At 40.8% G+C, this 24,652-nt stretch overlaps 1 protein-coding gene and 1 long non-coding RNA gene across 2 annotated transcripts in view; both read right to left on the bottom strand.

Annotated features, from left to right (window-relative positions):
* LOC148338602 (uncharacterized) overlaps positions 1-23,164 on the bottom strand; it is a 47,622-nt gene extending 24,458 nt beyond the window's left edge. Inside the window, exons 1-2 of the long non-coding RNA XR_015842769.1 lie at positions 22,981-23,164; positions 16,018-16,065 (exon numbers count right to left, since the gene is read on the bottom strand). This is a non-coding gene — a long non-coding RNA (uncharacterized LOC148338602). The remainder of the gene's footprint in view (positions 1-16,017; positions 16,066-22,980) is intronic.
* sox3 (SRY-box transcription factor 3) lies at positions 11,071-13,697 on the bottom strand. The gene has a single exon (XM_088293678.1). The coding sequence runs from the start codon at positions 13,149-13,151 to the stop codon at positions 12,180-12,182; it is 972 nt and encodes a 323-aa protein (XP_088149804.1). The 5' UTR covers positions 13,152-13,697; the 3' UTR covers positions 11,071-12,179.
* Positions 23,165-24,652: the final 1,488 nt, after the last annotated feature.

The following is a 24,652-nucleotide window of genomic DNA, read 5'->3' on the forward strand; positions in this document are numbered from 1 at the left end:
CAAGGTGTGATTGTGTTGTTTGTCTTTGTGTGCCCTGCGATTGGTTGGCACCCAATTCAAAGTGTACCCCGCCTACTGTCGGAAGATGACTGGGATAGGCTTGGATAATGAATGGATGGACATCACAATTGACATTGCTGTGGTTTGTTACACTGCATTTTGGGTTTTCAATGACACAATGAATTCTTTCACTTAAAATAAGAGAAAAACAAAGCGTTAACTCAGTGAACTAACCTCAATTTAGATAAGACCGGTCGAACATAACTAAATTAACTCAACTAAACTAAAGAAAGTCTCTAACGAGGATGAGTTACATAAAATAAAATGCCTCTAATTTAGAAAAACGTTAAAACGGTCGGAATTAAGCGGAAAATATTGTTGCTACCTGCAGGCTGTTTATAAAATTGTCATCAGTTTTTTGTGTTTTTAGTTTACTTCAAGTAAAATATATTTTGTGGTCACTTTTATATCTTACCAAAGAATACTTTTTTATTCGGTTTAGTATCAGTTTTAGCATTTTATATATATATATATATATATATATATATATATATATATATATATATATATATATATATATGTGTGTGTGTGTGTGTGTGTGTGTGTGTGTGTGTGTGGAAAAGCTGTGGCGAATCCTCCTCCTGAAGCTTCTGAGGCTTCCCTGCGGGCCACACCTCCTCCAAGAGAGATGGCCCGACTAACTCTCCATGGCAACTAATCAATAAGTGACACAGTCAGTCAGCAGCTGAGTGTGTTCAACACCCCCAACAATGACCCCTCCCACCTAAAAAAAAAAAAAGAAAGGTTCCCAGGGTTACACTCGACTACACAATATAAACCTCACGCGCTCACAAACATAAGGAGCGCTTGCGCAATGGAACGAGAGCCGGTACAAAGTTGATCAAGCTCACTTTTAGATGTCACAAAGCTATTTGTTTTACATGATGAATTCACGTCCCACTGAGACCTGTGGCTAATATTTTCACTCTGTGGTTTAGTTAACTACAGTACAGGTCGTTCCATTTTTGTTTTGTTTAGCGAGTGATAAGCATGGTTAGCCCGAATGATAAAGGTAAAAGTAAAAAAAAAAAAATTGCACTACTATTCCACTTTCAATTTAGCTAGTTTTTTTTCACCTTTGAATATGTAGTTCATTACTTATTATTGAATTAATTCTACTAATAAAATGTTTTTTTCCTAAAATGCACAATTTTACATAATTGACGTTTTTCATAAAAAAAATCTATTTATATAGCAGAAAAAACGATGGATGGATGGTAAAATCATCAATATTCATATACATGGAGCATTTAAAAACAGACTTTTATTAAATAATTAATTACATAGAATGAAAAGCGATTTTGAGATATAAGGATTCCACTACTTTATATTATGATTCCATTTTTAAAATTGAATTAATGCAGTACTTGGTTCATTTATGTATTGTCAATTAGTGACGATCAATAAATGAACATTTTTCCATATCAATAAAACACTTATTTTATTGAATCATTTGTTGATGACTCATTACTCAATTCATTATAACCATAAAATTAAAAATGAGAATGATTTATTTCCTAGAAAAATTTACTTTCATTTTTACAATTTTTTTTAAAATTATTATTATTATCATTATTTTTGTATCTAGCAACGACTTGGCCCAGCTATCCATTTTAGAAAACAAATGTATTCGCATTTACAAGTTGGCCACAGTCACGCGTGTAGCCCCCCCACCCCCCCCCCCCGACAATAGCAATACGATCGGAGGGCTCCTTCCATTGTGTGTCTGTCAATCCCCATTCCCTCTCACTGTCCTCCACGAACGCTGATCGATAGCTGTGTCCTAGATGAGAGGCCTAATCTGCCCCCCCCCCCCCCCCCCCACAAAACCTCCACCCCCCACTCCCTCTCCGGAGCCGTGCGGCCACTCGGCGCACTGTCCCAAGGCGTACATGCTCGTGTGCGCACGTACACGCGTGTCCCCATTTCCTGCCGCCTTCCAAGACGGGTCACAAGTGGGGTCAGAAGAAGTCGAGTTCAAGACAAGGCTGCATGCTCCAGTGTTCCTAGACAAAGTTAATGTGCGCCACAGAAAAGCACCATCTGCGGCACACACACTTTTTACACACTCGACTCTCCTTAATGCACTCGCAGATTCATCGGAAGGCCTTCTCTCGGTCCACTTGTGCCCGTTTGTGGCGAGCGGCTTCACGCTCGAAGGCAAGCGCACGGGTGCCTTGAGATACGAGCGACCCGACTCGCGAGTATTTTCACGAAGTTCAAGATAAGATAAGATCAAATTCACTCGTCCCACAACTATGGAGGAATGTGCATTTACATTCACACACGTCAAGGAAAATTACACAAACAGCCCGCTAGCTAAATGCGAACACAAGAAAAAAAATGTCATTGACATGCTAACAATGCATCAATTGTTGTGGTTTTAGAACCCATTAAAGAACGAATGAAGACAAAAAATAAAACAATACTCACGGGCTACATTCTGTATCCTCTATGAAAAAATATTACAGCGTCTTACAGTCATGGAATTTTTCTTCTTCTTCTTTGGTTGTGTCTGCATGACTTAAAAATGTTGCCCCGAGAAAGAGGAGCACAATGAAGTGAATTGCAGCATACAACATGAGCAAGTCTTAACCCTCATTTATGATACACACATTCCCGTAATCAGGCCGAATAGGAACATTTGTCCTCCCTTTCCGATCAAAGTTAGCAAAGTGCCAAATATCAGATATCCCTAAATGACCACCCAAGAGTCCTAACGCTTAAATGAATTCAATCCAATTAGAAAAGTTACATATTATAAAGTCCATAAATTTCTGCATTTCTGATCTATTTGGTGGGAAACACCAATGCAGTGAATTCGGAAGGCGATGGGTAAGATGTGAAGCTTTAATTTGAGGGGATTTGATTCCAAATGAGGTGAAAGGTGTCGGAATTCCAACTCTGGCTGCCAGTGAAACTGGTTTCCTTGTATTTCTTGATGGCGTGACTGCTGACGAAAGAAGCATGGTGAATTTTGAACATTTTTGGACAATCTGATTATCTGCTCATATTCAGCCAAAATGTAAAGTGATGCTTCACCGAGCGGATGGGCAATCTTCTTTGAACTATTTTTTTTTTTGTAACATTTTGATTTTAGGTGACTAACATTTTGTATAACTCGAGCAAATGTTGACCTTGTTTGCCTCTTTTGGTCGCTTAAAGTGAAACATGCTGTGGTGTGAACTTTGTATTTCGTGATGCACGCACACAAACACAGAATTTCCTCAATTTGCAGTCATGCATTTAACCGGAATTAACTTTCTGGTTTCACACTGGCTGAAATCCAAAAAGGGATATAGTGCCAACTGTTGCGTTGTCACGTGTTCTTGTAAGATTTCTCTCTCAAGAGAGTTTTGAAGAGTAAAAAAAAATTAAAAAAAATACCTGTATCGTGTGCATGCAGATAAAAAAAAAGCCCTTGAAGAAATCAGTCAAACATTCTGCAAAGAGAAAAAAAAAAAAAAAGAACAAAACGTCACCCACTTTGCTTTGAGCGGTTTGTGTGATTAGTATACTGTTTGTTTGCAAAGGGACAAAAGAGTCAGCGAGCCTTATTACGTTCATATTAGCCACTTCTCGCACGCTTCTGGCAAAGAGTAAACACAGCTTGACGGGCAGAAAGGTTAATAGATGACCTAAGCATCGAGGTCGGGATCACACCCGATGCAGCCGTGTTGACTTTGTATTGTACGCCAACCCGGCCACAGCTAAAGCATACATCGCGAGTATTAAAATTTTAATTGACTTTTAATGACAGACGGGGGGGGGGGGAAATGTCCGTTTGTGTACTTATTTCTCTTGTCGTCTGATTATTGGCACGCATGGACCGCGCTGTTGATTGTCAACCTCAAATGTTTTCCAAGCAGATCATGAAAGAAAATCCCAGAGAGATTATTCTTTGGCGAACTGCATTTTTGATTTCTGAATGGAGAACTTCGACAGCAGGTGTGGGCAAACTACGGCCCGGGGGCCAGATGCGGCCCGTTAAACATTTGAATCTGGCCCGCCGAATGTGAAAAAAATTAAATGAATAAACCTTGTTAATGTTTTTTTTTTTTTTTCATAAATATTGCGGTGCATCAAAGACAGATATTTTGTTGGAATGCTTTTGTTCATTTTCATTTAAAATTAATCATGTTTTTTTTTCTCCGATGAGGTGAGGTTACCAAAACACTCCATCCATCTGCTCCTGGTCCGGCACCTCTGTCAAGTTTTAGAACCCATTGTGGCCCGCCAATCAAAAAGTTTGCCCACCCCTGATCTACAGTAGTCAGGTTCAGAAATATTGCGACATCTTTTTTGCCTCTAAAACACCTCCACAATGGATTTGAAATGATATGATGATTAGGAATTACAACACTTTATTTCAAAACGTCCCACGATATAAGGGAGCAAAAGTAATGGGACGTTTGGCCGCTCAGCTGTTCCGCGCATATAAGATAGCCAATGAAAGTGGTTCGCTTGTATTTTTTGATGATGTGACTGCCGACAAAAGCAGCAGGATGAATTCTGAAGTGCTTGCGACACTCATGATGTTTGCTCATGTTGAGCCAAATGCTTCACAACTCAGTGGAAAGCGATTCACAGTGCAGATGGACAATATTTCAAAGGATATTGCGAAAGCAATGACGTGGAATGTTATGCAACGACCATGTCAATCACCTGACCTGAATCCAACTGAGCATGCATTTCACTCGAAGAAGGAACCAAAAACCTTTGGGGCGGAGCATTAAACAGGTGACGTTGATGCGTTCCAAACTTCAAGGTGTAATTGACCGAAACAAATTTGCAATTACCAAGTATTCAAAATTGTAAGTCTGATTTATATGATTGTTAATTTGTCTCATTACTTTTTGGTCCTTTCAAAAGTGGGAGGCGGCGTTCACCTGGTGAGTTTGTAAAATGTTAACTTAAAGCTGAAAGTCTGCAGTGAAAGCACATCTTGGAAATGTTTCATGTTCCAATTTTTATGGACCTGAATTGATATTTCCAACGCGCATAAACTGCCGAGTCGATTTCTTTCAAAATGGAATCCAAGTTTTCACTTCAAACTCTCAGGCCCGAGAGCCGCCGGGTTTGGTTTATGGGAGGCCTTGGTTTGATCTTGTTTTCTTCCCAGCGACAAACAAGCAAAGAAAGTCGCTGCTGGGCGGATGCGTCTTGTCAAGCGGCGGCGCTTTGGCCTTTGAAGCGCTTCCCATTCGGCATTCCTTGCGGTTGTGTAAGGTACGGCGATTCAACCGCAGCTATCGTTAATGACACCTGGTGCAAAAGGCAAAAGTCTGTGCATGGGTGTTGACTGCACTGGTTGCAGTTGAAAAAAAAAAAAAAAAAAGGGACGAAGATGGCTCGTCGTGGTCCGCTTCCTGGGAGCGTCCGTTTGTGGGGAAGGACGGCTCTCAGTGGGTCAGCCCGAAAGCGCTGACCCCAGGAGGATTTGATGCCATTTTCCCACGCAGGGAGTCGACCTGAGAGGAGCTTGTTAACAACATCTGCCCCAGTTCAGGGAGATTAACCCCCACCCCGACCCCCGCACACACTGCTCACTGCTGTCAATCTTGGTAGCGCGCAAGTCCCGACGACTCAGGGCCAGGCCAGAGGCTGAGGCGGACGGGCCGCTCCAGGCCCCTGCGGGCTGGGCTCTAAGGGCCCTCCTGGAGATCCCAGCCACAGCAGATCAATACGGAGGCTGTGTATGCAATCACTCACTCGTTCCCTAATCACGATTCAGTCGAGCTCCGTTTATCGCCGGGGCGACCGTCCTGTGCAGACCTACTCACCATAAGTGAAAAATACAATTGAGAAAGATCGCGCAAAAGACATTTTTAACATTTTTAATCCTCTCACACACACAGTAGTAGTGCATTAGTTGTTATAATCGGAGTACTTTTGAAAAGTATTCCTTAGTTCTAACTTTTGCTTGCACAGTTCTCCAAAAAAAGAGTGCTTGCTTCAACAAGATGATCAGGTTTCCTAAAAATGTTGCGTCGGGTTGGAACATCGAAAATTTCGAAACTCAGATGAATTTAGTTTTTGGGTTTGGAAAAAAAATGGGAAATTTAGGGGAATATTTTTTTTTGTAATATCGCCCACCTTCACATTTGAGAAAAACAGTGCAAATTCATTATTCCTTGACGTTCTCCTCAATCCTTATTTTTCCGAAGCCTTTCCCTCCGACTGGCTGACAAATAAATGTTGGTTAAAAATATCCCATGACCAAAATTCTGAGTTGCCAATGGGTTAAAATGAACATGTTTAAAACACTTTTCCTTCAAACCTGACGTTAACGAGTGCAAACGTAAGAGCAGTGAGAGCACTAGAATAGGTCATGTTCCTCCGCAGTAAATTGTTTATTGAGTGAATTTATTGATGTAATATTATGTAAGCACTCATTCCATGCTTCTTTAGAAAACTCCATGAAGATGTCAGCCACTTGTCGCGTTGCGATTCAAGTTGTTTATGTCACTGCCAGTTGAGGTTTTCCCCTCTGTTGGCTAAAATACACAAAATATTTCAGAACAAAAAGGACATTCCCGCCGGGTTTAACGTATTTGTACTGTACTTTACTTTATTACACAATTTTTAGTGACCTGTTCATTTTTTATTTTGCACTCCATAAAATTTTAAAAATTAAAACTAACACTAAAACTATTAAAAAATAAACTAATATGCAGCAGTTTCTAAAAATTAAAACTAATAAAAACTAACAAACTTGATTTAAAAAAAAAATCAAAACAAACTTAATTTTGCGGAAAAAAAGGGGTCAAAACAAAATTGCAACTTCGTAAAAAATAAAAAATTCTAAAGCGTTCTAACCGAGTTCTGAAGACAGCCAGTCTGATTCCCCAAAGGCAGTCAGCCATTTCTTTGCGATCGTGAAGTCAGCGGCAGGAGATCCCACATTAAAGATTACGCAAAGGAGGGCGTGTACGTTGCAAAAGGTGCGTCCCTGCGGCAAAGAGCGGCCCGGCCGGTCGAGCAGGCGGCTTTCGTGACGTCATCAGGACAAACGTCGTCGAAACGCCTGCTGCCAATCTCTAATGACTTTTTCCACTCATCACGGTGACGCAGAACAAGGAGGAGGGGAAGATGTCGGGGCATGTCGTGACATAAGATGAGAGAGAGGAGGTGGCGCATGTATGTAGGCCAGTGGTGCTCAAAATAAGGTCCAGGACACACGAGGCGTCCCAGAAACATACATTGAGGGTCCGTAAAATAATCAACAAACACATTTTATTGCATCATTTTTTCAAAACACTGCCTAAAATATGACTTTCTTCTCTCATCAAACTTTGTCTTTATTATGATAAATATTACATGATGGATTCAAATCCTCTACAACTTTTCTTAAAAAAAATGACTCCTAATTATTTCAGAAAAAAAGTCACCTTCCCAATATAAAAGCTGTAAAGCTTCTAGAATACTGTGTTATTTATTTTTTTTAATTTACTTATTAAAATATAACTTTCTTCTCGTGTCAAACATTGACTTTGACATTATGATACATCTTTATCTTGTAAAATTACAGACAAAATACCAGTTTTTGCTTGTAAAGCTTATAGTTTTTTTCTTGAAAAATACAACTCCTGTTTTTTTATGAATGAAGTTGTTTTTCGACTGTTTGGGAAATATTACACGAATAAATTTTTATTTTTTTTTTCAATTCACGTGTTATACGACTTTTATATAAAGTCATATTGAAATGTTCTCATAACGTTACGTTTGACCCCAATAAAATATATTACTCCTCCAAAGATTATGAGTTTTTTTTAAATGAAAAAAAATTACAGTCTGGAATGATATTAAAGTAAAAAAAAAAAAACATATGACAACAAATCAATAAAAAAAAGAAATAAAACGTTACTCAAACAAAATTCCGACTTTATTCGTCTGTGATTGGCTGGCAACCAATTCAGGGTGTAACCCGCCTACACCCCGAAGACGGCTGGGATAAGCTCTAGCACGCCCGCCACCCACGTGAGGAGAAGCGGCTCAGGTAATGGATGGGTGGACTTTATTCTTTAAAAAAAATGAGTCATATTTTTTGTTGTTGAATTTTTCTTAATCCAACAATTAAAACACTTTTTAAATATTTTATCCTCCCCCAAAAACACACTTTTTCATCTCAACTTTTCAACATATTTTCTTGAAAAACCTAACTTTGCACTTAGTGCTGTCTGGAGCCCAAAGGTTTGTGAACCCCTGCATGCTGACGATGGAGTGCGGCAGGGGGAATCTGCTGAATCCATGATGTGCACAGGCTATAATTAGGTTCGTTTTTGGAGAGAGGGGGTTAAACAAACAGGGCCTGTGAGGTCATAGGCAGATGGAAGTGGGATATGCCTGCACTTGCTGAGTGGGCACCAGAGAGAGAGAGAGAGAGAGAGAGAGAGGCCCTCTGGGTACTCAGGGGCGAGAGGGGGTACAGCAAAGAGGGGGGCCGAACTAGGATGGCCTCATTGCCAGAACATTCAGTCAACAGCGAGGTGCTGTCCTGTCCCATCCCGTCCAGTCCGGCCTCACAAACACACGCGCACACGCCTTTCTCACGTATTTTCTCTCCCCAGAGAAAATAATTATAAATAATGACAGAAAATGAGTCATCATTACCTCCGCCAGGGGAACAGTTCCCATCGGCCCAGCTTTTCATGAAGCGTTTTGGTTCTTGTTTGTAACCGGCATGACTCAAAAAGCGCTTTACTTGCGGCTTTGGCGTGGTGAACAGTTTGATTGGTTTTGTTTGGGATCCAAATTGATTAAGATGTTTCAACTTTTTTTTTCTTTTTTTTTTGCAAATGTGAAAATAACTTGATAACGTGTGCCTGGATTGGGATGACTTTTTTTTGTTTTGTGCAATTCTGACTCTGTGAACGATGTGACCTGAATTCAGAATTCTAACTAGGAAGGTTGAACTCGATGAGTACTGCCGGTACCACTTCTTTCCTGGAGTTTTGGGCCTAAATATGTTCCTGAAATTTTTGGGAGATCATCCACACAGGAATATTGTCTCAATAAGTCCTCTGAAGAATAAGTGATTTAGCCGTTTTGACGCACCGACTTGTCTTGCCCCTGACTCATCCGACAATTTGGTCGCCGAAAGCAATGAGCCACCTCGTCATTTTCGTGCAAAGGGTAATAAAGGGCTAGTTCGGCGTGTTTGCGTATTTAGTAGATGTGCTACGCCTCACCTGCCTCACTCCCAGTGCATATGCAAATTTGGTTACAAGAAATAGACAAAAATGTAGGTCTATTACGCAGCGCACGTGATGTAACAAAATTTTGGTGTGTTTGATCGAGGCGCAGGCAGATCAATTTGACACTATTGTGGGAAAATCCCTTTGAATCATTCTGAAAATCAATTGAATGGATTATAATCATCATCATCTCAAAAGAATATTAGAATAGCAGCCCCATCAATATTGTGGGGCTGAGGTGAGCGGGGCTTCAGGGGGTGTGAGGATGAGGTGGCCAGGGGGCGGTTGCTCCAGACATCTACCCGGGGGGAGGATGCAAGCTCTCCCCTTGCGGATGAGGTCGTAGGGCATGCATGGGATGTGGGCACCTGGAGAACGCCTTGCAGCTGATTTTTGGTCGGCATCTGAACCTAAAATGTCAAATCAGATTTGATTTGGATCTGATCCTGTCATGTCAAACCAGATTTGATTCAAATCGGATCCAAACCAGATTTAAATGGGGTTCTATTCCCGGTATGTCAAAAAAGATTTGATTTGCTCCTGATTGTTAGAAAGTCAAACTAGATTTGATTCCAATCTGATCCCTGTTGTGTCAATGTGTTTCGAGCTCCCTCTTGAACGTTGTTACTGCAATCCAATTTGAAAAAAAAAAAAAAACACACATGCAAATTTATTGCTTGTGCAATTTCACAGTTAGGAGATTCGGTCATTTTCGTAAATTCCATCAAATTTCAGAGTGAAAGAAAAACATTTATTGCTTTCTTGCGCAACAACAGGTCCAACGTGACCCCAACAGTCCATAAGGGTCAATACCAAAATATGGCATTGTAGACAAAAACACCCACGAATGAGCTTCATTATCATGATTACGCGACACACACATATTAAACCACAACTCTTATAACCAAACACTTGTTCCGTGACGAGCGGCTGCTGGCACATTGGTTGCCTTAAGAGCAACTCGGGCCAGCGAATGCAGGGAGGTCCAGATAATCTTGCGCTCCACAACGGTGCGCGGGGGCTAATCCCGGCTGCTGTGCTCAGCTTGTGGATCAAGTCGTCCCATAAAGGAGAGTGTGGGAAGGCCAGCGGGAACGCCACCGCATGCGCCCACAAACCTCTTTGGTGGCCGCCGCTCATTGATGCCAAAATACACGACAACAGCAGGCCGCCTCACCGCCCTGAGAGCTACACTTAAGTTATGTTTGGAGCTGGAGAGGCCACACATTTCTATTGATTGACTTGAAAAGTGCACATATGCAAATCAAGATTACACAAGAAGTGACATTATGTTTGTGTCAATTAGCACGTTTCATTTTTTAAGAGGCACCTGTCTGTTACATTTGAAGTTTAAATAGTCAATACGATCATGATCGCCAAAGTCATTTTTGAACGAACGGGACAAATTCAATAAACAGGAGTCCAGGTGCCTTGATTCAACAATTGCGTGTTATGACCTGGACGACTAATTTTTTTTGTTTGTTTTTTACCAAGCACATTGCTATTTTTTTAATGATTTTGTGACAGTAAGTTAAAAATTGACAAACACAATTATTCTATTGGGCTGATGATGTGCAATATATGACATATTGTGGACTACGACTTAATGTCATTTAAATCTCACAGGGCCAGTGTTGACAATGTCATATTAAAATGTCGTTATCAATGAGTGTCAATATTGTTCTTAAGGAGTTCAAATGGCCAAGCATTAGAGGAATGAATGATGTAAAGATTAAATATATGAGTGACAAGACACAAAAACTCATCCGTAGTCTACTTTTCACATTCAACGTAAAAAGCAAGGGTCTCAAAATTGTGTTTCATACAAATTTATTCGGCATTTGAGAATAGAGGATGGTCTTAAAATATGTAGAAACGTCAGTTTAAATTAAAAAACAATCGTTTTCACTCCGGAGAACGAGTGAACTTGACACTGCCAAAAAAAACAAACAAAAAAAAAAAACACAAAATACAAACCATCACAGAAATGTACAAAACAAATGTGAACGTATTTTCCACTTGACAAAACATTGGGCTCAAAAGCTAAGAAAAGAGGAGGGGGGAACTATAAATAAAACTTGCGCTTGCGACCAGCACAGTCTTAATATTTCATTTCAAACTAAAAAAAAAAAAAAGAAGAGGGGTGGTGAGAGGACAGAAAAGGAAAAGGTCTAAAAGTTTGGACAGCTGACATTCTACAAATGAAGTGTAAACATTTTTTGTCTGAAATAAACCAGCCTCTTCATGAGGCCACTTGCCTTTTCACACACAGATGAAAATGTGGCATTATTTAATATATAGAAGTCCAATTCTTCTACATCACTTTGATTGCTTATACTCGTCGTGATCATAAAAACTTCCTTTCTTCTCTTTTTTTCTGCAATGCAATTTACTCTGGCGGAGTCAATCTCAGTTCAAATCGGCACAACAAGAACAAAAAAAAAAGATTACGTGTGTGAAAATTTATTTTCTTTTTCCCCGCAGGGGTGTCATACTCACTTTTGTTGCAGGCCACTTAAATGCATCATCACTTCATTATATGAGTACTCAATCGCTCCTTTTTTTAAACAAATCAATTTTGAAAATAGCATTTTCTTAAACACACTCTTAATACTGCTCTATATTTGAACAAAGCAGCTTAAGGAGTGTATTATTTGCTTCGTGTTAAGAAGAAATTTGGTTGAAATTGACGACTGTGACACCAGTTCAAGTGAAGAAAAATGCCATTTCAGTGCAGATGAAACGCATCCAAGTCGACGTTTTATTTGCTTTACAGGCCTGCCGTGGCCCCCAGGCCTCGAGTTTGACACCCTCGCTTTACAGCAACCAAAGTTCAAGTATCCAAGTACTTTTTTTTTTTTATTTTGTTGTTTTTGAATTGGGAAAAGTCTGAATTTTCTCGTGAGTGCGCGCGGCTCTCACTCAGATGTGCGTGAGCGGAAGAGTCCCATTGACGCCCGTCCCGGCGCTCTGGTAGTGGGGGTGCACGCTGTGTAACCGGCTGCCCTGCAGGGCCGAGTGCTCCGCGCTGTCCCCGCCGGGCGGCAGGTACATGCTGATCATGTCCCTCAGGTCCCCCAAGCAGGCCCGCTGGGAGTGCGACGTGATGGCGGGCGGCGGCGAGCTGGGCTCGCTCTTGCACATGGAGCCCAGGCCCACCATGGGCGGGTTGGGGTTCCCCGCGGCCCCGCCGGCGGCGGCAGCGGCGGCGGCGGCGGCGCTGACCACGGCGGCCTGCGGCGTGCCGTACGCCGCCGGGGACATGCTGTACGTGGAGGCCGCGCTCATGTAGCTCTGTGCCGTGCTCATCATTGGGTACTGCAGCGAGGCCATGTCGTAGCGGTGCATCTGCTGGATCTGCGGGCCGCTCATGCCGTGGTGCTGCGGGTAGGCCAGCTGCTCCTGCATCAGCGAGTAGGCGCCGTTGCTCCAGCCGTTCATGTGCGCGTAGCCGTCCATCCGCTGGCCCACCTGCACCTGGTTGGCCACCGACCCGCCTCCCGGCGCCAGGAGCCCGCCGGACAGCGAGTACTTGTCTTTCTTCAACAGGGTCTTGGTCTTCCGGCGCGGTCGATACTTGTAGTCCGGGTGCTCCTTCATGTGCATGGCGCGCAGCCGCTTGGCCTCGTCGATGAACGGCCGCTTCTCGGCGTCCGTCAGCAGCTTCCAGTCGGCGCCCAGGCGCTTGCTGATCTCGGAATTGTGCATCTTGGGGTTCTCCTGGGCCATCTTGCGCCGCTGGCCCCGGGACCACACCATGAAGGCGTTCATGGGGCGTTTGACGCGCTCCTGGTCGCTCACTCCGCCGCCGCCGCCCTTGGAGCCCGGAGCCGAGCCAGAGTTGGGCGGAAGGGGCAGCGGGGACTTGATCTCCGTCTCCATCATGTTGTACATGGCTGACCCGGGACGGCTGCGCGCTCTCGCGGCAAAACGACAACAACAAGAACAACAACAACAAAAGTTGGGCAAAGAGCGCCCAAAGTCAAAGAGAAGTTTTAGTCTCCGGGAAGGGGAGGGAAAAAAAGTCGGCGTGCAGGTGCTCCTCGACTCGCAACACAAGTGTGCAAACTTGTTGGCCAAGCCCCGCGTGTTATTTGGCCGGGACCAGCAACCATGTGATGGAACCAAGGCCGGCCAATCACAGCGAGCCTCACACAACCGCCCGCCAGCCAATCAGAAAGCCCGCCGGGCTTCTCGCAAAAAGGTAAAAAAAAAAAAAAGTTGGCAACTATGCTAGTTTTTAACATTTTGCAAACACGGCTTGGGAAAAACTACTAGATTACAATGTTAGAATTAAAACAAATTAAGATATATATATTGACATTTAGAGCATTTATTTACAGGAAACGAAAAATATGTGGGTTTTTTTTTGTCTCTTAATATGTCCAGAACTGTACATACACTAAAAAGTTTAGTTTACAGTTGAATCAATGCCAAATATGATGCAAATTTCATGGCATGATACTTGAAACATTTAGTTGTAAACACAAGGAAAAATGAAAAAGGTGGACGAAAACTATAATGCAATTAAAAGCAAAAAAATGTACTAAAAGTGCAGGAAATAATCGCTTCAAACAAATCACAATTCCACCTTGTCAACAAAATATAGGCTTCAATCACACGACACTGCAGATGGAGCGACCATCACATTTTGATTTTATATTACACAATTAAAGTGTTGAAGAATCAGTGCGGTATCTTTCTGCAATAAAATACACGCCGGGGTTGCCCTCACGAGCTGCAATCACAAACACAAAACTTTGTGTCTCATTGTTGCCTTCAGGAAGCGTCTGAAATGACAGCTTCGCTGTACACAACCGAGCGAAAACAATCCGGTCAATGGCTGCCTGGTGTTAAATCGGATCAAAATTCGGTTTCAAACAAACTCCTGTGCTTCTTGTTAAGGCGACAACTTGTAATACATCAACGACCTCTTGTGGAGGGGAGCGGCCATCTCTCTCGTCCCCCAGCCATGAAGGACGCTTGCTAACCTCAACCACCCCCCCAACCCCTAAAAAAAAAGAACTCCACTCTGCGCGCGCGTGTATGCGCGTGAGTGTGCGAGTATGAAGGCGTGTGTTAATGGTTATGAAAATGACGGGGGCGACATTACCATGTGCCAGCCCCAAAACGAGTTGAAACCCCAAAACATTCACACCTGCTAATGAACGCTTGGGATCCACCATCGAGAGGAGAACGAAAAAAAAAAAAAAAAAGCCATTATCACCTTCGGCGTCACGCAACGATTGTGATCCTGGTTCGTATTGCCTAAAAAAGGGCGGATCGTCTGGATTCTAAATTCACTCTTAAACTTGTAAATACTGAATTTAGACGTCAATGACGTCATTTTCTCACGCGAGTATCACATTATTTAAGTTGAAACGGTCGAAAGTTGTATTTTCTCAATAAAAACACATGCTTGTTGTTTTTTTATTCACAAATGTTGACAAACGCGTTTGTCTCGACAAAAATAAATCAACACAAAAGTAAAATCATGACGAGTTTGGCCTTAAAAAGAAATGTTAGACGCAAATGTGCATTATTTTTGCACGGAAATTGGATGAGTTGATAACAAAAAATGCATTTTTTCCCAAAAGCAAAATAAATTGGGCACAAATGTGAGATTTGAGGTGTTCCCATGGAAACACATTATTTTCTCTTTGAAACAGTATTTTTTTGCAAACTTTTAAAACGTGAGTTTGCGTTGAAATGGCATTTTGGTCACAAAAAAAGGAACATGGGTTGATGACAAAACTTTTATTTGGCCACAAAAATGATACACCCTCAAAACGGTTGGTTTAAAAGTAACCATTTTCAACCCATTTTGGGTTATTTTTAAGGGTGTAAACACTGTAAAAAATTGGGCTGTGGGACAGTGGCATTGTTTCATTTCAAACAATATTTGTTAAGAAGCCAATGAAATGTAAAAATATAATATGTGACTGTGAAATGTTAATTTGTCATAAAAAGGGTATTTTGGACAAGTTGTGCAATACTTGGGCAAGCAAATGTGTTGGTGGAGGAAAAAAGGTTTACGTTTTAGCACTTAATATGACATCTTAATGTGACACAAGTTGTGTAGTTGGTCAGGGAACTGGTAGTTTGCCGCAAAAATGTAAATTAGTTTTTCTTCAATTCACACTAAATTTGCTCATTAAAAAAGTGGAATTGGGCTATGAAAAAAAACACTAAAACATATAAATAAATGATATTTAGACAAAATATTTTCGTTTGAACAGTCAACTTTCAATATTTGTTGCAATTGCTAAATTATGTTTGTTGAAGAGAGCACTGCTTCTTCTCTCCCTAACCACAACTTGATGCACGTTGACACCACCAACAGGCCACTGATGGAATTACAAATTAAAGTTCTTTATGATGTAGTGGATCAGTGTTTGGATGCCCAGCTGGTTTTATGACGGCAAAGATTGCATTTTTATAATAATAAAAAAAATATATTTTATTCTTAATCTATTATTTCTGTTATTGTTATAATTTGTCTTTATTATTTAGTTTTAGATTAAATTTGTCGATAGGTTTCAGCTGTGGTTGTTTTTTGTTTTTTTTACAGTGCTCTATCAATAGAAATGAGTTGATTTGATGCTTAATATGCAAATAAAACCAACCAAAATATAATCATTATTAACATCAAACACATCTTTTCATTGGAAATTACAAAACGCACACCCCGAGAAGCACAAAAAGGTTGTGTTTGCAACCAAAAATATTAACATAATATAATAAAGCAAGAGCAAGTTACCTTCTCATCCTGTTCAGTGTTTTCCCATTAGTGGCACGTGGGCTCCCTCTAGTGGTAGGTGGAGAAAAAAACAGTACAGTTCAGTTGTATTTAACTTCCAAGCACAATAAAGTCACATTTAAATATTTGCTTGTTGTAGACAATTATCTAAACCCTTATGTAAGTGCATGCAGTGCATTTAAATAAAATAATTATTTTGGTCGGGTTTTTTTTCTCCCAGTGTGAATGTTGAAACTACCAGGCCTCTCGTTGCACACTTGAGTACAATGACAATAAAGGGATTTCTATTCTATTTCTATTCTAGTACCTACTGTTATTTTTTTGTTCCTCATCGTGCTACTTGGAAAGATACTTTTATTTATTTATTTTTTTGTTTAAAGTTTGTGACAGAATGGCTGATTTAAGACCTGATGAATCACCAGCAATCGCGTTGAGCGACTCCGGGTGTTTAAAAGCAAAGCTCAGGTGCTTGTAGACGAAACATGGCTTTCACCTTGGCCTTTTAAAGACAGAAATCATACTTATGGCTTGTAATAGAAAGAAAATGACCCCTCGATGGGGGTAACTCAAGAGTTTAATTTCCATGTTCAATGGCGCCTGACAAATCAGACTTGGCCAATAAAAGTAAGCAGCAATTAGCGTGCACGTTTTTGTTACTGCGCGCACATCTCGCTGCCTGATCCGCTTGTAATCTTCTTATGGAAATGTCATCAAAAACGCAAGATAGACAGACAGAGAAAAGCAGGCAGGACTCGTAAGCCGGCCTTTGCCTAATGAGGGGCCTCCGTGTGGCTAATTTGCTCATTAAGCGATGCAGGACCACCAGCACAGCCGGGATGACGTCACAATCGGACGGGGGCGCGTTCGCAGTGGCCCAAATAAAAATGGCAGCGACACTAATATCGCAAATATCGCGCACATTCAAGTAAATGCTCCATTTCATTTGTGACAAGAGGGCAGGCATGCATGTCATTGTTGAAGGAGGTTGTTGCTTGAATTGGCATATAAACGCCGTTGAAGAGGACGAAAACGGGGGCAGTAATCCCGCATTCACTTTTCAGGCTCCTCGAAAGAAATCTTGAATGGCGTCAATGCAACAAAGTGAACGCGTGCATTTCATCTCACACAGCACAGCACGTCACGGCCCATGTTTGGAATAGATTGACTCCATCCCGTTTTGCTCATCTCAGATCGCCTGCGTCCATGAAGGAAGAAAAATCACCATATTGATACCTTAAGTGTGGTAAGATGTTCATCCAATGCGTTCATTTGATTCAACAGTTTGGGATATTTTTTTAAATTTAAAAAACAATTGCATTAAATTACACTCACAGGCTTCCTTGTATATTTTATATTTTTTTTTAGGTCCATTTATTTATTAATTTATTTATGTATTTATTCAGTCACTCTGGTCAGTGTTCGATCTCAATTTCCCTTTCAGAAAAATAAATGAAAATAAAATATTTGTAATACATTTGAGAGCACCATTGAGATGTTAGATTGATGAGTGTGCCCTGATTTCATTTTAGACAACATTTTAGAAAAATCCTAATTGAAAAACACCTCGAGGTTTCATTTTGGGGGCGTAGTTTTCATCTCAATTATGTTTGCATATGACAATCATTTTAATTAAGACCAATTGGTTATTCCTAATATTATATTATAATATTATATTTTAATTAGGGTGAAATCTTACATTTTGCCGTTTTGAGTGTCATCTGTTTTAAACGCCATCGATTTTCTTTGTCGTAATTAGTCATGATCATACTAAATTCTCAGTTACACTTGGTTTAATAAAGCAAACAATGAACTAATCCTAATAATTACGTTTATCTTTTTTTATTGCGAACTATTTATTGTTCAACACCCACTGATAACATGCATAATAATACAAATAATAACGGTATTATCAAAACTCGCCACTGCACAATAAACAGCATGAATTGAACACGCCCCCATCACCAGCACCACCCGGGAAGTTTTTGTTGTTTGTTGGAGGTCAGCGACTGCATGTGGACCTTTTCGCAAGAAAAAGTAATTAAGCAATAATGACATTTCAATGACAGCGGAACAGTGGGCCAACAATGGATTTTGTCTCATTAAGATTTGCATGATTTTTTTTCCATCTTCGGGAGGGAAGAAGGCGCAGCAAGGATGCAAATGAAGTTGCAGTTTACGCACGCTCTGCTGTTCCCTTTGTGCGCACGCAGAAAAGTGCTCGCTGCAGTTGAAGGCAGCAGGTTAAAAAAAAAAAGAAAAAAATGTATATATTTTCACGGCTCATTTGGTGCATGAAAAGCCAGCACGTCATCATCACCTCTTTAGTTCACTAAGCGTGTTGCTCGTGTTAATTTGATTTATTCACTTATTACAGCCACAAACGTTGCGATACAGAGCGCACACACAAAAAAACACATCAGGAAAATTGGTTAATAACGTGTGTGTCATGCACCCACGTCACCATTACGCTTTATTAATCACATAATCAGGGCTATTTCTGAAGAATTACATGTAGGTAACATGAAACATATTTGAATTGTATAAGGAAAATATCAATTTTATTTTAGATCATTCAAAAAGCATACAGTGTACCCTTTAAATTATTGAAAATCTAATTTCGTCAGTAACATGACTTATTTTGCAATAATAATAATAATAATAATAATAATAATAATGTGCACACACATAATGAATTTTATTAGAGGACATAACCCATGCATGCACAAATAAAGACGTGTTTGCACCCACAACATGAAAATCTAAATTCATGTTTGCGCATGTCTCGAAGGATTTTAGAATGTTTTAAGATTTCTCCTTGAATTTGATTGTTTTCCTGTTGAATACAAAAATCATTTTGAATTTCTCCAATGAGTCTTCAAGAATTTTTTTTTAAGTATGACTATCTAAGTGTGGCTCCAAAGTGAATACAGGTCAGCTTCCACAGGAAGTAAATACATTTAACATTTTTACACTTTTTAACATTTAATATATATATATATATATATATATATATCACACACAAAAAAGTGGCACTAGTTGTGAACTAATCTTACTTGTTAAGACAGTCGTTTTACTAGTGCATCTGTTTCATTCTAGCCGAGTACTGCTTGCTAGTAAAAAATAATGGACTACTGCATGGAGTAAACTGGTTTTTAGAGTTTACAAATAAAATTCAATTTTGTCCTAAAAACCACATTTTAATCGAGCAGACGGGGAAAAAAAACTCACTTCAACCGACAGTCCTTCTACTTGTACGCTGCACACTAGTACAACTCCACGAACTTTAAGATGGATATCCCAAAATAAATATAACGAATATAAATACCTAAGGTGCATAAGTAGTAAGACGTTTACGCTCATAAAGGTGCTGATTGTGTAATGAGGCTAAAAAAGCAGACGACAGGACATCAGCGCAGGCATTCCTTCATGATTATTTTTGCTCTTCAAGGTCTTTTGCGAGACAATTGGCTGTGGCCAGATTAGGAGAAAGGCTCGCATTCAAACATTTGCTAGATGGCGCGTTAAATGAAAAAAATAAAACCGTTGAAACAGCATGGCCGCAAGTGGATTGGCTGGCGATGAGGCAGAAATTGAGGCTCGATGTGCTTGTGCTTCCGAGCCCCTGAGTTGCACTCCTGTTTAGCGCACAATGTGGCACCTTTTTGTGTTTGTGCGAGGAGGTGCGGGACAATTCATAATTCCACTTTACGGGCGTTTCCAAAGTCAAGACTTCCCCGAAATGTTTCACTGGAATTCGGGTCAAGGATTTAAACGCATGGTGTGGTTTTTCTTTTGCTTTTTACACAAAAATAAGCAGTGGAGCCAACATATAAGATAAATAACATGTCATGAGAAGAATTTAAACCACATGTGATTATAGGGGGGGGGGGTATTGAAATGTTGCGTTTCAATTTGAGACAGTCCAGAGAACTGTGTTCGCGTACAATAGTTTCCTGCAGAAACGTGGATCTGTCGGTCTTTAAAGGGGAAGTCAACCCCAAAATTTTCTTTACAAGAATATGTAGGCCTACTTACTAGTCAAAACATGGCATTCTGATGAATCTAATTTTTGTGGAATATGAGTTAGGCAGTAAAATCCACCCGCCATGTTGTCGCTTCTGTCGATTGAAAATGACATCACAGTTAATGACCAATCACGGCTCATCTTAAGAAAACGTGAGCCGTGATTGGTCATTAATTGACCCTTGAGATTTTAGTCATTTTCATTCAACAGAAAAAATGGCCGCCCCCTGAAATGGCTAAAAATGTGTAGATTTAGCCGCTTAACTCATATTACACAAACACAATATTAATCAGAATGCTATGTTTAGACGAGTGAAGGCACATAAAACATTTTATTGCAAATCATTTTGGGGGGTTGACTTCCCCTTTAAGGATCATGGGGAACCCCAAAACAGCTTAAGAGTCCAATTCATGCATCCAGTATGTGTATCTTCATTGGTTTGCGTTAAGAGGGTCTTAGAAGGGCCTTGGAAGTGAATCTCAAAACATTGTGTGGTCATGGGGGATTTTGGAACAGTCCAGAGAACTGTTTGTGTTCCCACCACATTTCCACAGGTTCCTGGAGAAACTTAAAACTGTTTTGGACAAATTGCATCACTTGACGACTTATTGCGCTGCTCATCCTGGTGTGCCCGCATTGGCCACCTGGGGGCAGTGTTGCTTGAGACTCGTCAACTCCTCCCAGCTCATCAGTGCGGCACTAACATTGGTTGAGGTTTATGGAGGATAAAGAATATATGACTGTGAGTAAAGTTATATTGTCTGTCTATATTTTTGCTACACCACCAGGACTCCGGAGCTTATTTTCTTTTTGACACATCTATTTTGTTAGGTGGAATTTGTTTTTTACAATCACAACCAGCACGAGAGGCTGTCTGATTAAAAAAAAAAAAAAAGACAAGCAGCCACAGGATTAAAAGTGAAAGCAAGCAAGCGTCAGACAGTGAATGACACTATCAAGCACCTCTCGACGACAATCAGTTTCAAACCATTACGGGCTAATTACGCCGCTCATTATTTCTTGTGTATCTTTTGAATCATTGCCATGTTCACTTTCTCCCAAAAACAAAAGGAACTTTTTGCGTTTTTTTTTTTTTTTTCCCTCTTCTTGTTTGGAAGAAAGTGCCAAATCGGCACGTTCTGCTGTGGCCTCAGGCAAAGCAGCCCTTCTTTTGTTTTAGCCCATAATTGAGATCCCACTAATCTCGCCTCGTTTATAAAAAAAAAAAAATTAAACAGACGCTTTATCAAATTCATTAGTTTAAGATAATATTGTCAAAATGCACAATTAATGTGCAGTGCAACTTTAATTCATTAATTACGCGCAGCTTTTTTTGGGAGGGAGGGGCATGATTAATGCCACTAGGTTGTTATCTGCACTCTCCTCTAAAATGATGATGTGATGTTTTCCATTCTGATTGCGGGACAATGTTGGCCTTTTGGGGACCTCCAAACTGAGTTAGCTTGTTAATTAGTGGGTTCATTTATTAACAACCCCCCCCCCCCAAATAAAAAAAACAAACAATCTTTATAAATCACTTTGTGCCGTGATGTGTAATGGAGCCGAAATGACAAACGTGTGTTGCACGCCAGCTCGGCTCTCGATGAAGCCGATAGCGCTCATCCATTTGGGCCTCCGTCAAGGTCTCATTAAAAGGGAGGCCTAATTTAATTAAGAGTTAGCCATCGCCCTCTAAATATATTAATTACCTTGAGCGTGGCGAGATGAGCGCACCGATTATGGTAGATTTCATTAGAGCTTAGCGGCTCGCGGGAGTTGGGCCGTGTTGACAAGATAATGGATGGCCCAGGAGGAAATTGGTCACCTTGCGCCCACTTGAGCCACGAGAGGTGAGCTGGAGGACGACACGGGTGCCCGAGGAGGTTCCCGATGTTGGATTTGAACATAAAGATGAAGTCAAGTCCAAAATGTTCTTTGCAAAAATTTGTTCTCTGTGCTTTCACGTGTCTAAACTCAGTATTCGGATTAATATTGCGTTTGTGGAATAAAAAAGGCAGAATAATCCACCCATTTTCGGCCATCCAAGGAGGTTGACATTTTATGCAGCACCGTCGTTTGTTGTTGACTGAAATTGACGTCAAAGTGTCCTTGGGCAGACATTGCGAGTGTCATGTGACCAAACCCACAAACAAGTGAGCTGTGACCTTTGCAATGCGAGCCCGAAGGAAATAAAAAATTGTCACATTAAATCCTGGTACAAAGCAGCAATGGTGTAGAGCTAATTTCCTCTCTCCGGAAACAAAACATAGATAAAATGAAGCAGATCAAAAAAGAAAATTCAGGATGTGCTAAAACACAGCTAAAAGCTGCTTGTATTTGTGAAAACAGAAATTCGACATCCAATCATAGAGGCACACAGCAAAAAAGGTTTAGTATGAATAATCATCCAAAATATTTGGTGATCTACTCTATATTTGTGTGAATGAACACAATCGCAATATTGTTAAAAAATGTAGAAACTTAACCGAAGGCAGTAAGATGATGAACAGATTTGAGCACTGTATAGATTGATCAATTAAATTTTTGAAAGAATCAAAATTATTGATACAATTATTATTGTCAATTTAACATAAAATCACATTTGTGTTCTTGCAAAAATATTTCGATTTTTTTTTTGTTCCACATGCTTGAACCATTGTTTAAAATTGTCTTCTTTATCTTATCATTTCAACTCTTTCATATTCACATCTGTATTGAGGCCATATATAAATTACACCAATTTTGTGTGGCACTATAAATTCTGATCATTTACCGCCCCACAAACTTAACAGGCATCCTCATAATGTTTCCTCCCCTATAAAGCAGCATTGCAAAGAAGACCACGCTCCCCCAGCCTGAAATGTGCCATCCCCCCCCTGACACCCCCTCCATTTTTTTTTCTTCTCCTCCCCTCTAGAAAGAAAAGTGAGACCACTCACCAAGCGACTGGTTGCCTGTTGGCTGCCTTTCCTGCCGTTAAGACACACCTTCCAGGACTGGGAGAAAAAGCGGCAACATCCACAGCGCCAGGCCCGACCAGCCAGCCGTAGCGGCCGCCGCAGCCTCCGGGTCTGCAGGGAGAAGAAGAGAAGCGGCGTCGGGTCCCACACTGGTGTGCAGCTGAGCCGTAGCCGGCGCTCTGGGAGCCATCTCATTCAGTCAAGATTGCTTCATACAAAAGTTGACAATGCACCAGTCAAGTCCATTGTTGATATTCAACATTTTTTAAATAGCTGAGCAAAATAGACAACATGGCAGCTTGCAAAACTTGGCCGGGGAGAGTGACCTGGAGCTCCCCGAGGCTTGGCCTGGCTGAGTGTGAAAAGTGCGGCATTGTCTTAACCCCCACCGGAAAAAAAAAAAAACTAAAAGAGCTCCGAAAACAAAGCAAAACACATAAGTCATTTTATATCTTCACACTCCTCATGACTCTTTCAGAATCAGTTATCAACCTTTATCGGGGGAAAGTTAGTACTGTCAAGAAGCAAAATAAGTGGCTGGGAATCAGCGCAAAAGCGTCAAACTCTTGGCCCGGGGGCCAGATCTGGACCGCCACATCATTTTATACGGCCCACGAAAGCAAATCACGCATCAACCTCAAATCAACGTCCACGATGCCTGCTAAAATCGGGACCAAAATTTCAAATTGTCATATGTAAGATTAATACTGCAAGCAATTTCTCGTGAGCTGAACAATCTATTATTCTTGACTTGTGATTGGAAAAAAATCGTTATCCATGAATTTGCTCTGTGCTATACATCTAATAATATGAGGATGTCATTCAACATTTATAAAGTTTCACATTCATAATGGCAGTCCACGGGAGATTGTAACTACAATGTAACTACATAAATTAGCTTGACACCTACTCAGCGTCTTGCCAATGGAGCTACATCGATTATAGCGTGAAGGGAATTTGAAAAGGAAAAGGTGAGCTTATAATTACCATCCCATTGGCTTTGCTGGTTGGATAAAATTAATTGTGACAGCCCTAGCTCAGTTTCAAACTGCGGAAATCTGTAAATAATTGACAACAACCCCCAAAATGAGTTTGAAATTTTGTATCGATGCCCCAAGACGGTCACAAAACGCTGAAAGTGGAGAAGATCATAAAGCATCAACACCATGCATTTAACATGTACACAATCACAAATTCACCTTACACAAACAATATTCACTAGTGAAAAACATCAACTCAGACTGTCTTGAAAATGGCCACTAAAAGGGAAGTCAAATCAAACAAGGCCTGAGGGACGGATGAATGAACGGCACTGGCAAGCCACAGGAATGCGGCGGCCGTCGTCCGGCCATCCATTTTGCTCGTATTGCACGAGAAAATGATCCCGCTCATGGTATTGTATTTCCGTCATTTTGCAGCTGACAACTATAGCGCAAATTGATATGTCGACTTAAGGACAGTGAGAAGGAGATTAAAAAAAGATTGGTCCCAAGTTTGAAGAAGATTGCGTTGGAGAGCTATCAAAATTTGTGTGCGTGTGCAAGACCGAGAAAGTGTTGCACTAATGTTTGTGAGGGGGGAAAACAAGTATGAGAGTGTTTCAGTTTTGCGTGAGAGGTAAACCGGAATGATGCCCCCGACTCCCCCTCGT

Source organism: Idiotropiscis lumnitzeri, chromosome 4 (genome assembly GCF_059441095.1).
Source record: "Idiotropiscis lumnitzeri isolate Australia: NSW breed Sydney's pygmy pipehorse chromosome 4, RoL_Ilum_1.0, whole genome shotgun sequence".
Lineage (NCBI taxonomy): Eukaryota > Metazoa > Chordata > Actinopteri > Syngnathiformes > Syngnathidae > Idiotropiscis > Idiotropiscis lumnitzeri.

Coding starts and splice junctions, on each gene's coding strand:
- sox3 (XM_088293678.1), bottom strand. CDS start 13,151: ATGTACAACATGATGGAGACGGAGATCAAGTCCCCGCTGCCCCTTCCG.